General features: G+C 46.8%; 1 protein-coding gene across 2 annotated transcripts in view; it reads right to left on the reverse strand.

Annotated features, from left to right (window-relative positions):
- Positions 1-13,465, reverse strand: part of FAM120B (family with sequence similarity 120 member B) — a 235,630-nt gene that overhangs the window by 146,798 nt on the left and 75,367 nt on the right. For both annotated transcript variants that reach the window (XM_073672809.1, XM_073672808.1), the window contains exon 6: positions 3,732-3,824. In XM_073672809.1, coding sequence (XP_073528910.1) covers positions 3,732-3,824 — 93 coding nt within the window. The remainder of the gene's footprint in view (positions 1-3,731; positions 3,825-13,465) is intronic.

Consider the following 13,465-nt stretch of genomic DNA (forward strand, 5'->3'; position numbering starts at 1 on the left):
GATACATCGCTGGAATCAGGGTCTCTGTCCCTAACTCATGCTGCTGTCAGATTACATAGCAAAAACCTGCTGACACCTTCCCTTTAAGTACATAAATAAATACAAAAGCCAGCATTTTGTTTTTATTTTACGGCTGGAGTAGTGCCTTAAGTCTGAGGTCCCTGTCCCTACTCTTATACTTACCTGCCACCGTATTCACCTTCTGTCACCGCCGCTCAGTTCGGTCTCTAGAAGTTTGTGATCCGCCAGCTCGCTCCAGTGTTTGCTGGAGCTGCGCGGAGGTCAATTTCCAATGCAAGTCAATGAGAGCCTTGTTCTGGTTCTCCTCTCATAGACTTGCACTGAGAGCTTGTGACCGTTACTTCTGACTTCCAGTCAGTCAGAAGTTGCAGTCCCATGATGGCGCAACAGGACCGGAGGGGCGGCGATAAAAGGTGAAGACGGCGGCTAGTAAGTATAAAATTACAGTTAGGGAAGCACCACTCCAGAGCTGAGAAAAAAACAAAAAAACGTGGGATTAGTGCTTTAAGATGTATATCTGTCATGGCATAACTGTAGCTCTTAGCATTGTTACAAAGGGGTTGTCTGCTACTAGATAACCCCAGCTTAATCAATACAAATCTATGTATATTCACCTCCTGAAGCAGCGTCTTTCCAGAATCGCTGCTGTTCCCGGTAGGTGACATGACATCATGAAACGATGGATACTTAAGCTACTGCAATGCCCTGCACATGGGGTAAGTGACACCGCGAATCAGAAGAACTATACTACATTTCTAATTGGAGATATTTGCTAATATTATTATTATTACACCTGCTACATATTGGGATAGGTTCTTGGAGATGGGAATACCCCTTTATAGCAAAATATATCTGCCTCCTCCTCTTTCCAGAGAATTTTATAAGCACCAACTGCAATCACCCATCTCATTCCGATATTAAGCATGAACTGACAGATTACAAAGTTATTTATTTTCAGGTGTACTATTGATATAGGAGATAAAATTAAAACTATGGTTAAATGTTACGGATGGCTTCACATCTCCCTATTATAGGATGTGTGAGACAGTAAGGGGAATCAAATGCGAGGGCTGGTATGTATAACAATAGTAGTATCCCCGAGGATGCGCATAGAGGCACTGGAGTACATTGTAATCACAGACACAGATGTGGTTGCAGGGCAAAATAAAAGTAACATTGGACCTGGTCAAGAAATTTGACCAAGTCAGATTTAGGAAGACCTGATATGGGCTTTTATTTTTGGAGAGATCTGTAGGATCGGTAGTAGAATGGGTCTCTGCCTCCAGTCCGGGTTTTCAATTAAACCTGCAGTAAAGTTTAGGTTTGTCAGTAGGAGCGCTCTGCAGTACAGGTCTGTGAGACTGAATACAGGCCAGAGGAAACAAAGCCACCGACACACCCACAGCAACAGAGTATTAAGGACTGTCTGCACGATCCGGCTGCTATCCGGAGGATAACGTGTGCCTTTTAGTTGTGAGTTGCCTAAAAAAGGACTTTTTAAGTTGGACTAACCTGGGTCACTGCCTCTTTACCGCACTGTGTGAACACCGCTGCATTACAGATGGGATAGCATTATAATGCAAAAAACATGCCGTACATCTTTATACAGATGTATAAGTACACATACCCAAACTATAGAGTAGAGGAAATTAAACTTTTGCAGTTTTATCGAAACCGTTAGGTGTCAGCAGGTAGTGGATATGGACACATAAAGGTACAGCCCGTAATACTCAAAATTAGTAGAAGGTAATCAGGTATGACACTGTGCAAACTCGGGGAGCAATACACCCTCACTGAAGTCAACGAGCAGTAAAGAGGTGGGCTCTGGAGCAGGTAGGTCCAGTCACTTATCTGTATACACAGGTATGTGCATTCCCTAATTTACATCTCAATTACTTTTCAACAAAATGTGTATGGTGTCTGCACAAAAGGGCATATATAGTCAATGAGCTCTCCAGCCATCTGATCACCTTGTATTGTCACAATAAGCTGGCACTACTACCACCTTTTGATATTCAGACATATTGCTTACACTCATTGTATAGCTTGCAATTTACCAGACGCCATGTAGATTTTCACAAAACTTGTCCTTTAAGAGTTTTTTCTACAGTGGCATACCAGACCCTCATACAATTCACAGACAAGTGGAGGAATCTGATGATTTTCTAAGGCCACGTTGATGTCAGCCAGAGACAGTATATACTATAAGCGATCTAGTGTACATCATTATTACGTCTGGAAACACGTAGTCATAGTCATGTCACTGTTTCATACTGAGTGTACTAATCTTTTTTATTTCCAACATTTTGGCCAGAATATTCTTCTGACATGTCATAGACAATTGATTAGATTTAGTGATGTCTGTGACCATTGGCTGCTACATACAGCACACGAGCCACGAGGCCACTGATCAGAGACTTCTGTTACTAGAGATGTGGAGAACCATTGAACGCTAGAACACTGGCAATTTGCTTAGAATGTCAGATGACAAGTGTTTTAAGCCTTTGTGTATATCTTTTCGGTTTTACACAATTTAGGTTGCATTAACACTACGATTACCTGGAACAAGTAATCTCAGGAACCCTCGCTTCATGAAAATTGTACAATGACTTGCAAAAGTATTCACCCCCCTTGGCTTTTTACCTATTTTTTACATTACAACCTATGTTCATTATTTTTGTAATCAGATTTGTGTGTGATGCATCAGCACTAAATAGTCAAAGTTGGTGAAATGATGTGAGAAAAATCTAGGCATAAATTAAATTTATGGGATCAAATAACTAAAAATTGTCATGTGCATACGTATTCACCCCTTTTGCGGGGTTGTCCACTACTTTGACAATCCCTTCTCAATCTCCATAATTTACCCCTGTAAAATATTAACAGCTATACTAACCTCCGGTGTCGACACCATTCCAACAGTGTCAGCACTGGCTCTCCCGGAACTTGTGTGGCATTATTGTGTCATGTGAGCCCTGCTGCGAAGGAGAGGAGAGTGAAGTCAGCACTGATTGGCCACAGGGCTCACAAGACACAACAATGCCACGCGAGGCCCAGGAGAGATAGTGGTGACACTGCTGGAACAGCGCCGACACCAGAGGGGAGTATTAGCTGTTATTATTTTATTTTACTTGGGGGAAACACAGGGATTTAGTAGGGGTTGTCTGAGTTATGGAAAACCACTTTATGGGTTTCTATACTACAGCTTAATCAAGTCAGGACCCCATATCAAATAAAACCGTATATACTCACCTTCTGCAATAGCGCTGATCCAGTGATGTCTGTGCCGGTGTTCCAGGAGAGTGATGTGATTTGTGCAGACTCCAGGCAATGAGTGGCTGAAGAGCGGCTGCAGCTCAACACAGTCCGGCAGGGTGGTCATCTGCTCTGACAAAATAGTAAAGGCTGCAGCTGATTAGCGGCCGCTCGTTGACAGCACACCTGCATGAGACACATCGAGAGCTGCGATGTGGACTTCACTGGGACAGCGCTGCTGCAGGAGGTGAGTATACACTGTTTATTTATATCTAGTCCTGAATTAACATTGAAAAGACATGGAAGAGCATGACAATGGTCTATGAAGAAAATATGATAATTGTGGTAAGGAAGAAAAAAAGGCAGGAGGTGTCTAAAGGCAACGAGGAGCCCTGCTTCAAAGTTCAACATGAGGTTAAAATAAATACTATATAGGGTTTATGTTGTGTCTATACCTGGAGGCTACGGAGCTGTAGTGCAGATGTCCCAGAAAGGCACAAGGCTTGGGCTAGAAATGCTTCCACGTCTGTCAGAGTCAGACTCTCCACCTGATGATGAGAATAGACAAAAAAACACCGCTGTGAGCCAAAGCCAAGGAAAAGAAACACTCAATTGTTTTGTGGGCACCAGACAGAAGTCCTCCCAGCACTGTAAGTTCATAGCTCCAGGGGAAGACACTCAAGATATCACTAAAGGTTACCTTCATGAATTGAGATAAGCAAAGGCCTGTCCACACCCAAGTACACTTTGTCTATGACAATCCACTATAATGGATTCCACTAACTCAAGAATCTGGCATTTTGAGTTTAACCCTTTTAGGACCCAAGCACTTGGTTTTGTTTTTTTTCTCCTCTTGCTCCAAGAGCGATAACTTTTAATTTTTGCATCTACATAATTTTTTTTTTTTTTTTGCGGAACGAGTTGCAGTTTTGAATGACAACATTCATTTACCATATAATGTAGTGAAAAATGAGAAACTCCATGTGGCAAAATGCTGGGAAGAAATGAAATTCCTCCATTGTTTTCTGGATTTTCTTTTTACGGGTTCAGTCAGGTCAGTACAATTTCAATGATAACAATTAACCTATAAGGTTTTTTTTATTAAATTGTACTGGTTAAAAAAGTCTTGAACCTTGTAATAAAAATGTTTTTTGTGTCCTCATTTTCTGAGACCTTGATAGGGAACCTGTCATGTTGTTCATGCCGCTCGATCTGTGGGTAGCATGGCACAGAGATAGAGAAGCGGAGCAGAATGATATAGAAGTTTGTTAGAAAAAATTCAGAATGACTTGTATCGTATTCAGTGAAATCTGTTATCTCTGCATGCACAGTCACAGGGAAGACTGTCAATCACTGAGTAGGACCACCCACTGGACTCGTATACATACAAGCACCGGAAAGATCAAGGAATAAGATGCAGGTTTTACTGGTTATCGATCTGATCAGCTCCCTCTACTCTATAACTTCCTTCCTTTTAACTTTCATTTTTTTGTCCATGGAGCAGGGTAGGAGTAATATTTTACTCTGAGCTGTAGTTTCCATTGATAACGTTTTATGGTACATATGACATTTTGATCACATTTTACAGTATATTTTTAAGTAATTGCGATTACCCAAATATAGCAACTCTGGCGTTTCATTCTTTTTTCAGTGTTTAACGTACAGTTTAAAAAATGATGACATTTTAACATAACCTATTGGCTCCTCGTGAACCATATGATGTCATTTTATTTGAAGCAGTTATGAAAAGGCTAAACTCATATGCAACAGTCATTTGCAATTTATGAATTCCACTTTTGTTACAAGTGTAAAAAAGTGAGGTACTTAGTTATTTTTGATTAAGAGTGTATAAGCCATCCACCTATTTCTACTAACTTAAATGGGTTGTCTGGTCTAAAATGAAAAGTCTGCAGTCATTCGGTGTCTGCAGATTTTTGAATACCCCCAGCGCCCGCACTGTGCACTGCAAGGATTCGCTGGTTTCTGAGCTGGGAACAGCAGTGATGTATGCAATATGCATACTCCTGGGCAGATGCCATCTAGTGGGCTTGTATGGAGAAAGGCAGTGCCCATTCGACAACTTCTGTCTGGGAGTATGCATTTCGCATACAGTACAGACCAAAAGTTTGGACACACCTTTTCATTTAAAGATTTTTCTGTATTTTCAGGACTATGAAAATTGTACATTCACACTGAAGGCATCAAAACTATGAATTAACACATGTGGAATTATATACTTAACAAAAAAGTGTGAAACAACTGAAAATATGTCTTATATTCTAGGTTCTTCAAAGTAGCCACCTTTTGCTTTGATGACTGCTTTGCACACTCTTGGCATTCTCTTGAAGAGCTTCAAGAGGTAGTCATCGGAAATGGTTTTCACTTCACAGGTGTGCCCTGTCAGGTTTAATAAGTGGGATTTCTTGCCTTATAAATGGGGTTGGGACCATCAGTTGTGTTGTGCAGAAGTCAGGTGGATACACAGCTGATAGTCCTACTGAATAGACTGTTAGAATTTGTATTATGGCTAGTGTTGAGCGATACCTTCCGATATCGGGAAATATCGGATCGGATTGGATCGGACCGATACCGAAAAAGTATCGGATATCGCCGATTCCGATACCGGAAACCAATGCAAGTCAATGGGACATAAATATCGGAATTAAAATAAACCCTTTCTTTCCTTGTAGGTTATTTCTACATGAAGGAAAACAACTAAGAATAATGTAGAATGTATTGGGGGAGGTGGGGGAGACAATAAAGGCATAGAGGTTTAGCCCAGTCAAATGGAATAGCAGGAATTAATATTTTTTTATTATGTTCTGAGTTACGGAAATATTAACTATGTTAAGTATTTTTATATTTTGTCAGATATTTATGTTTCACTACTTCCATGCTCTTCACCTTCTTTTTTACTTCTCCCACACTTTCTCCTTCATCATCCTCAGCATCTTTTTCATCCACTTCTTCTTCACCTTCTTCTTCTTCACCTTCTTCGTATTATTCTTTTTTTTACATTCTTCATATTCTACTTCTTCATCTTCTTCATATTCTTCTTCTTCATCATATTCTTATTTGTGACAGGCATTCCTGTAGTTGTTATCTATAAAAGGTTGGACATTACACCTTTCGTTCTGCCCGTCACAAAAGATTTACAACAGGATTTGTCCGCGTTCAGTTTGGCCTGCAGCAGCAGGTCTTTTCCAGGGGCACCACGAGGAGGAACGGACTCACCCCCATACACTGCTTAGTCATCTTCTGCTTATAATTTAGATATTATCTTTTGCTCTGATTTTTAGTCTTATGCTTAATGTTCTTCCGCTTTTTGTTCTGCAGCTTCTTGTATTTCTGCTTCTTGGTTTTCTGTCTCTTGTTTTTCTGTATCTTGGTGCTTGTCTTCTCTTCTTTGTCTTCTTGGTCAACTTCTTCAGGGTCATCTTCTTGGTCTTCTTCGGGGTGGTCTTCAGGGTCGTCGTCTTCGGGGGTCCTCGTCTTCGGGGTCCTCGTCTTCTTCGGGTTGGTCTTCTGGGTCCTCGTCTTCGGGGTCCTCGTCTTCTTCGGGGTGGTCTTCAGGGTCCTCGTCTTCTTCGGGGTGGTCTTCAGGGTCCTCGTCTTCTTCGGGGTGGTCTTCAGGGTCCTCGTCTTCAGGGTCATTGTCTTCGGGGTCCTCGTCTTCTTAGGGTTGGTCTTCAGGGTCCTCGTCTTCAGGGTCCTCGTCAGGGAGATCCAGAGTGATTACCAAGAACCATTTCAAAAAGCTTGAACTTGGAAATGTAGCAGAAGGTACAAGAAAGCTGAGGAACTACCGAGGACCAGCTGACGGTACTGGAACCCGGATGGATAGCAGAAGGTACAAGAGCCAATGGAACTACCGAGGACCAGCTGATGTTACTGGAACTCGGTTACTAAGCAGGAGGTACCTGTGCCAGAAAGCACTACCAAGGACCAGCAGACGTTGGTGGAACTTGGATACCGAGAAGGAGGCACCTAATCCAAAGGCACTGCCGAGAACCAGCTGACGGTACTGGAACCCGGATGGGTAGCAGAAGGTACAAGAGCCAATGGAACTACCGAGGACCAGCTGATGTTACTGGAACCCGGATGGGTAGCAGAAGGTACAAGAGCCAATGGAACTACCGAGGACCAGCTGATGTTACTGGAACTCGGTTACTAAGCAGGAGGTACCTGTGCCAGAAAGCACTACCAAGGACCAGCAGACGTTGGTGGAACTTGGATACCGAGAAGGAGGCACCTAATCCAAAGGCACTGCCGAGAACCAGCTGACGGTACTGGAACCCGGATGGGTAGCAGAAGGTACCCATGTAAAAAAAAAGTTCAAGGCCGCGAGCCGGCCGCAGTTACCAAAACCCACAGTCCTACAGAGGGTGCTTGTCCTATTGGCACTATGGAACCAGCCTTCATTGCCAGATCCCGCAGCCCACATAGGAGTCACCTAAACTGCAGGCACCATAGAGTCGGCTAACCCGACCGCAACACGACAGGACAACGCATTGGAGGCAAAGTGACGTTGACACTACCCGGAAACAGCTGGCGTGCTGGAACCAGGCTGGGCAGGAGGGAGTACCCGTGCCAAAGACACTGCCGAGAACCAGCTGACGGTACTGGAACCCGGATGGGTAGCAGAAGATACAAGAGCAAATGGAACTACCGAGGACCAGCTGACGGTACTGGAACCCGGATGGGTAGCAGAAGGTACAAGAGCCAATGGAACTACCGAGGACCAGCTGATGTTACTGGAACTCGGTTACTAAGCAGGAGGTACCTGTGCCAGAAAGCACTACCAAGGACCAGCAGACGTTGGTGGAACTTGGATACCGAGAAGGAGGCACCTAATCCAAAGGCACTGCCGAGAACCAGCTGACGGTACTGGAACCCGGATGGGTAGCAGAAGGTACCCATGTAAAAAAAAAGTTCAAGGCCGCGAGCCGGCCGCAGTTACCAAAACCCACAGTCCTACAGAGGGTGCTTGTCCTATTGGCACTATGGAACCAGCCTTCATTGCCAGATCCCGCAGCCCACATAGGAGTCACCTAAACTGCAGGCACCATAGAGTCGGCTAACCCGACCGCAACACGACAGGACAACGCATTGGAGGCAAAGTGACGTTGACACTACCCGGAAACAGCTGGCGTGCTGGAACCAGGCTGGGCAGGAGGGAGTACCCGTGCCAAAGACACTGCCGAGAACCAGCTGACGGTACTGGAACCCGGATGGGTAGCAGAAGATACAAGAGCAAATGGAACTACCGAGGACCAGCTGACGGTACTGGAACCCGGATGGGTAGCAGAAGGTACAAGAGCCAATGGAACTACCGAGGACCAGCTGATGTTACTGGAACTCGGTTACTAAGCAGGAGGTACCTGTGCCAGAAAGCACTACCAAGGACCAGCAGACGTTGGTGGAACTTGGATACCGAGAAGGAGGCACCTAATCCAAAGGCACTGCCGAGAACCAGCTGACGGTACTGGAACCCGGATGGGTAGCAGAAGATACAAGAGCAAATGGAACTACCGAGGACCAGCTGACGGTACTGGAACCCGGATGGGTAGCAGAAGGTACAAGAGCCAATGGAACTACCGAGGACCAGCTGATGTTACTGGAACTCGGTTACTAAGCAGGAGGTACCTGTGCCAGAAAGCACTACCAAGGACCAGCAGACGTTGGTGGAACTTGGATACCGAGAAGGAGGCACCTAATCCAAAGGCACTGCCGAGAACCAGCTGACGGTACTGGAACCCGGATGGGTAGCAGAAGATACAAGAGCAAATGGAACTACCGAGGACCAGCTGACGGTACTGGAACCCGGATGGGTAGCAGAAGATACAAGAGCAAATGGAACTACCGAGGACCAGCTGACGGTACTGGAACCCGGATGGGTAGCAGAAGGTACAAGAGCCAATGGAACTACCGAGGACCAGCTGATGTTACTGGAACTCGGTTACTAAGCAGGAGGTACCTGTGCCAGAAAGCACTACCAAGGACCAGCAGACGTTGGTGGAACTTGGATACCGAGAAGGAGGCACCTAATCCAAAGGCACTGCCGAGAACCAGCTGACGGTACTGGAACCCGGATGGGTAGCAGAAGGTACCCATGTAAAAAAAAAGTTCAAGGCCGCGAGCCGGCCGCAGTTACCAAAACCCACAGTCCTACAGAGGGTGCTTGTCCTATTGGCACTATGGAACCAGCCTTCATTGCCAGATCCCGCAGCCCACATAGGAGTCACCTAAACTGCAGGCACCATAGAGTCGGCTAACCCGACCGCAACACGACAGGACAACGCATTGGAGGCAAAGTGACGTTGACACTACCCGGAAACAGCTGGCGTGCTGGAACCAGGCTGGGCAGGAGGGAGTACCCGTGCCAAAGACACTGCCGAGAACCAGCTGACGGTACTGGAACCCGGATGGGTAGCAGAAGGTACAAGAGCCAATGGAACTGCCGAGAACCAGCTGGCGGTGCTGGAGCCCAGGGTAAATACTAAAAACAGAAGAGCCAGAGGTGTATTTGGAGGAGGTTTTAAATCCGTACTACAGTGGATGTGGACAAAGCAGGAGAATTTGCCGGACACACAGCTGGGGATCAGCTGACGTTACTGAATCCCAATAACACTGGAGCAAGCGTTGACTGTGCAGACGGCACTTCTGAGCAGCAACTAGCGGTATTGGAGCCCAGGGTAAATACTAAAAACGGAGGAGCCAGAGGTGTAATTGGAGCAAGTTTTAAATAAGTAGCACAGTGAATATGGACAGAGCAGGAGAAATTGCCGTGAACACAGCAGGGGAACAGCTGACGTTACCGAACCCCAATAACACCGCAGCAAGTGTTGACTGTGCAGACGGCACTTCCGAGCGCCAACTGGCGGTGCTGGAGCCCAGGGATAAGAATGAAAACAGAGGAGCCAGAGGTGTAATTCGAGCAACTTTAAAATGTGTAGTACAGTGGATGTGGACAAAGCAGGAGAAATTGCCGTCCGCACAGCAGGAGAACAGCTGACGTTACTGAACCCCAATAACACGGCAGCAAGTGTTGACTGTGCAGACAGCACTTCCGAGCGCCAACTGGCGGTGTTGGAGCCCAGGGTAAATACTAAAAACGGAGGAGCCAGAGGTGTAATTGGAGCAAGTTTTAAATAAGTAGCACAGTGAATATGGACAGAGCAGGAGAAATTGCCGTGAACACAGCAGGGGAACAGCTGACGTTACCGAACCCCAATAACACCGCAGCAAGTGTTGACTGTGCAGACGGCACTTCCGAGCGCCAACTGGCGGTGCTGGAGCCCAGGGATAAGAATGAAAACAGAGGAGCCAGAGGTGTAATTGGAGCAACTTTAAAATCTGTAGTAGTGAGAATGTGGACAGAGCAGGAGAAATTGCCGTCCGCACAGCAGGGGAACAGCTGACGTTACTGAACCCCAATAACATGGTAGCAAGTGTTGACTGTGCAGACAGCACTTCCGAGCGCCAACTGGCGGTGCTGGAGCCCAGGGATAAGAATGAAAACAGAGGAGCCAGAGGAGTAATTGGAGCAACTTTAAAATGTGTAGTACAGTGGATGTGGACAAATCAGGAGAAATTGCCGTCCGCACAGCAGGAGAACAGCTGACGTTACTGAACCCCAATAACACGGCAGCAAGTGTTGACTGTGCAGACGGCACTTCCGAGCGCCAACTGGCGGTGTTGGAGCCCAGGGTAAATACTAAAAACGGAGGAGCCAGAGGTGTAATTGGAGCAAGTTTTAAATAAGTAGCACAGTGAATATGGACAGAGCAGGAGAAATTGCCGTGAACACAGCAGGGGAACAGCTGACGTTACTGAACCCCAATAACATGGTAGCAAGTGTTGACTGTGCAGACGGCACTTCCGAGCGCCAACTGGCGGTGCTGGAGCCCAGGGATAAGAATGAAAACAGAGGAGCCAGAGGAGTAATTGGAGCAACTTTAAAATGTGTAGTACAGTGGATGTGGACAAATCAGGAGAAATTGCCGTCCGCACAGCAGGAGAACAGCTGACGTTACTGAACCCCAATAACACGGCAGCAAGTGTTGACTGTGCAGACGGCACTTCCGAGCGCCAACTGGCGGTGTTGGAGCTCAGGGATTACAGTTCAGGTGGTAGAAACATGAACAGAACAGGAGACCTGGATACTGTTGCCAACCAATTATTTATTCTGGAAGAGGACTGGCAAATTCATGAGAGATCCAGGCCTTGTTCATTTTGAGAAAAGTAAGCCGGTCAACGTTATCGGAGGATAGTCGCATGCGACGGTCTGTTAGTACACCACCTGCGGCACTAAAGACGCGTTCCGATAATACACTAGCAGCAGGGCAAGCTAGCACCTCCAGTGCATACTGACTAAGCTCTGGCCATGTATCCAGCTTACAGACCCAAAACTTGAAGGGAGAAGAGCCGTCTGGGAGTACACTAAGAGGGCAAGACATGTAGTCTGTCACCATCTGACGGAAACGTTGCCTCCTGCTGACTGGAGCTGTCTGTGATGGTGTAGACATTTGTGGCGGCGGGGACACAAAACTTTGCCACATTTCGGCCATACTGGTCTTGCCTTGTGCTGAGGCGCTGCTTCTGCTCCCTCTTTGTGCAGAGCTTCCTCCACTGCCTCGACGCACTGAGCTGCTTTGTAAAGCACTAGCAGCACTGCTCTCGGTTGGAATGGAGAACATGATGGAATGCACCAGTGCGTCTTGGTACTCCCGCATTTTACGCTCCCGGTTCAATGGTGTTATGAGGCTTTGTAAGTTGTCCCGGTAGCGAGGATCTAGGAGGGTGGACACCCAATAATCAGCCGTGTTGAGAATGTGGGCGATGCGGCGGTCGTTTCTGAGGCACTGCAGCATGAAATCAACCATGTGCTGCAGACTGCCAACTGGCCAAGAAACGCTGTCCCCTGCTTGAGGCGTGATCTCTGCCTGCTCTGCATCACCCCACCCTCGCTCTAGATACTGACTACTAGAGCATTGTGTACCTCCCTCCTCTGGACAGATGTCTTCCTCATCCATTGACTCCTCCTCATCCTCCTCACAAAGTGTCCCCTGCCTAGGCCTTTGTGAGGAACCACGTTGCGCAGACTGTAGAGAAGCAGATGGCATTTGTGACTCCTCATCCTCCACCTCTTCCAAAACCTCGTCCCTTAGTGCTTGCAGTGTTTTTTCAAGCAGGCAGATAAGGGGGATAGTCATGCTGACTAGTGCATCATCTGCACTCGCCATCCGCGTGGAATAATCGAAGGCACGCAAAACGTGGCAAATGTCCTTCATAGAGGCCCACTCAGTGGTGGTGAAGTGTGAACGGCGCGCACTGCGACTTGTTTGCGCCTGCTGCAGCTGGTACTCCATTACTGCTGCCTGCTGCTCACACAACCTCTCCAACATATGTAACGTTGAATTCCACCTGGTGGGTAGGTCACATATGATGCGATGTTCCGGAAGACATAATCGGCGCTGCAGAGCTGCAATGCGTGATCTTGCATTGCTGGAACGCCGCAAGTGAGCGCACTCTATGCGGACCTTGTGAAGCAGTGCATCAAGATCCGGATAGTCCCTCAAAAAACTCTGCACGACCAAGTTGAGCACATGTGCCAGACATGGGATGTGAGTGAGGTTGCCTAGGCCCAGAGCTGCCACCAGATTTCGGCCATTGTCACACACTACCATGCCTGGCTGGAGATTCGCTGGCACAAACCACACGTCACTCTGCTGCTTGATGGCATTCCAGAGCTCCTGCGCTGTGTGGCTTCGATTCCCCAAAGAAATTAATTTTAATACGGCCTGTTGACGTTTGGCCACGGCTGTGCTCATATCGGTCATCATAACAGGTAACCGTTCACGGGTCGATGTGGAGGTAGACCGTGACGGCTCCTGCAGCGCTGATTCAGAGGAACTGGAGTATGAGGAGGAGTCAATGTGTACAGACTGGATTCCTGCAATCCTTGGAGTTGGCAGAACACGTACAGCGCCACTCTCAAGATCTGTACCCGGCTCCACAACATTTACCCAATGGGCAGTGAGGGAAAGGTATCGTCCCTGTCCATGCTTACTGGTCCACGCATCAGTGGTCAGGTGGACCTTGCTACTGACGGCGTTTTGTAGCGCATGTTTAATTTTTCCCTCCACATGATGTTGCAGGGCAGGGACGGCTTGCCTGCTGAAATAAA

This window comes from Phyllobates terribilis, unplaced genomic scaffold (genome assembly GCF_046119375.1).
Source record: "Phyllobates terribilis strain yellow unplaced genomic scaffold, ASM4611937v1 Scaffold_3__8_contigs__length_932513732, whole genome shotgun sequence".
Taxonomy (NCBI): Eukaryota; Metazoa; Chordata; class Amphibia; order Anura; family Dendrobatidae; genus Phyllobates; species Phyllobates terribilis.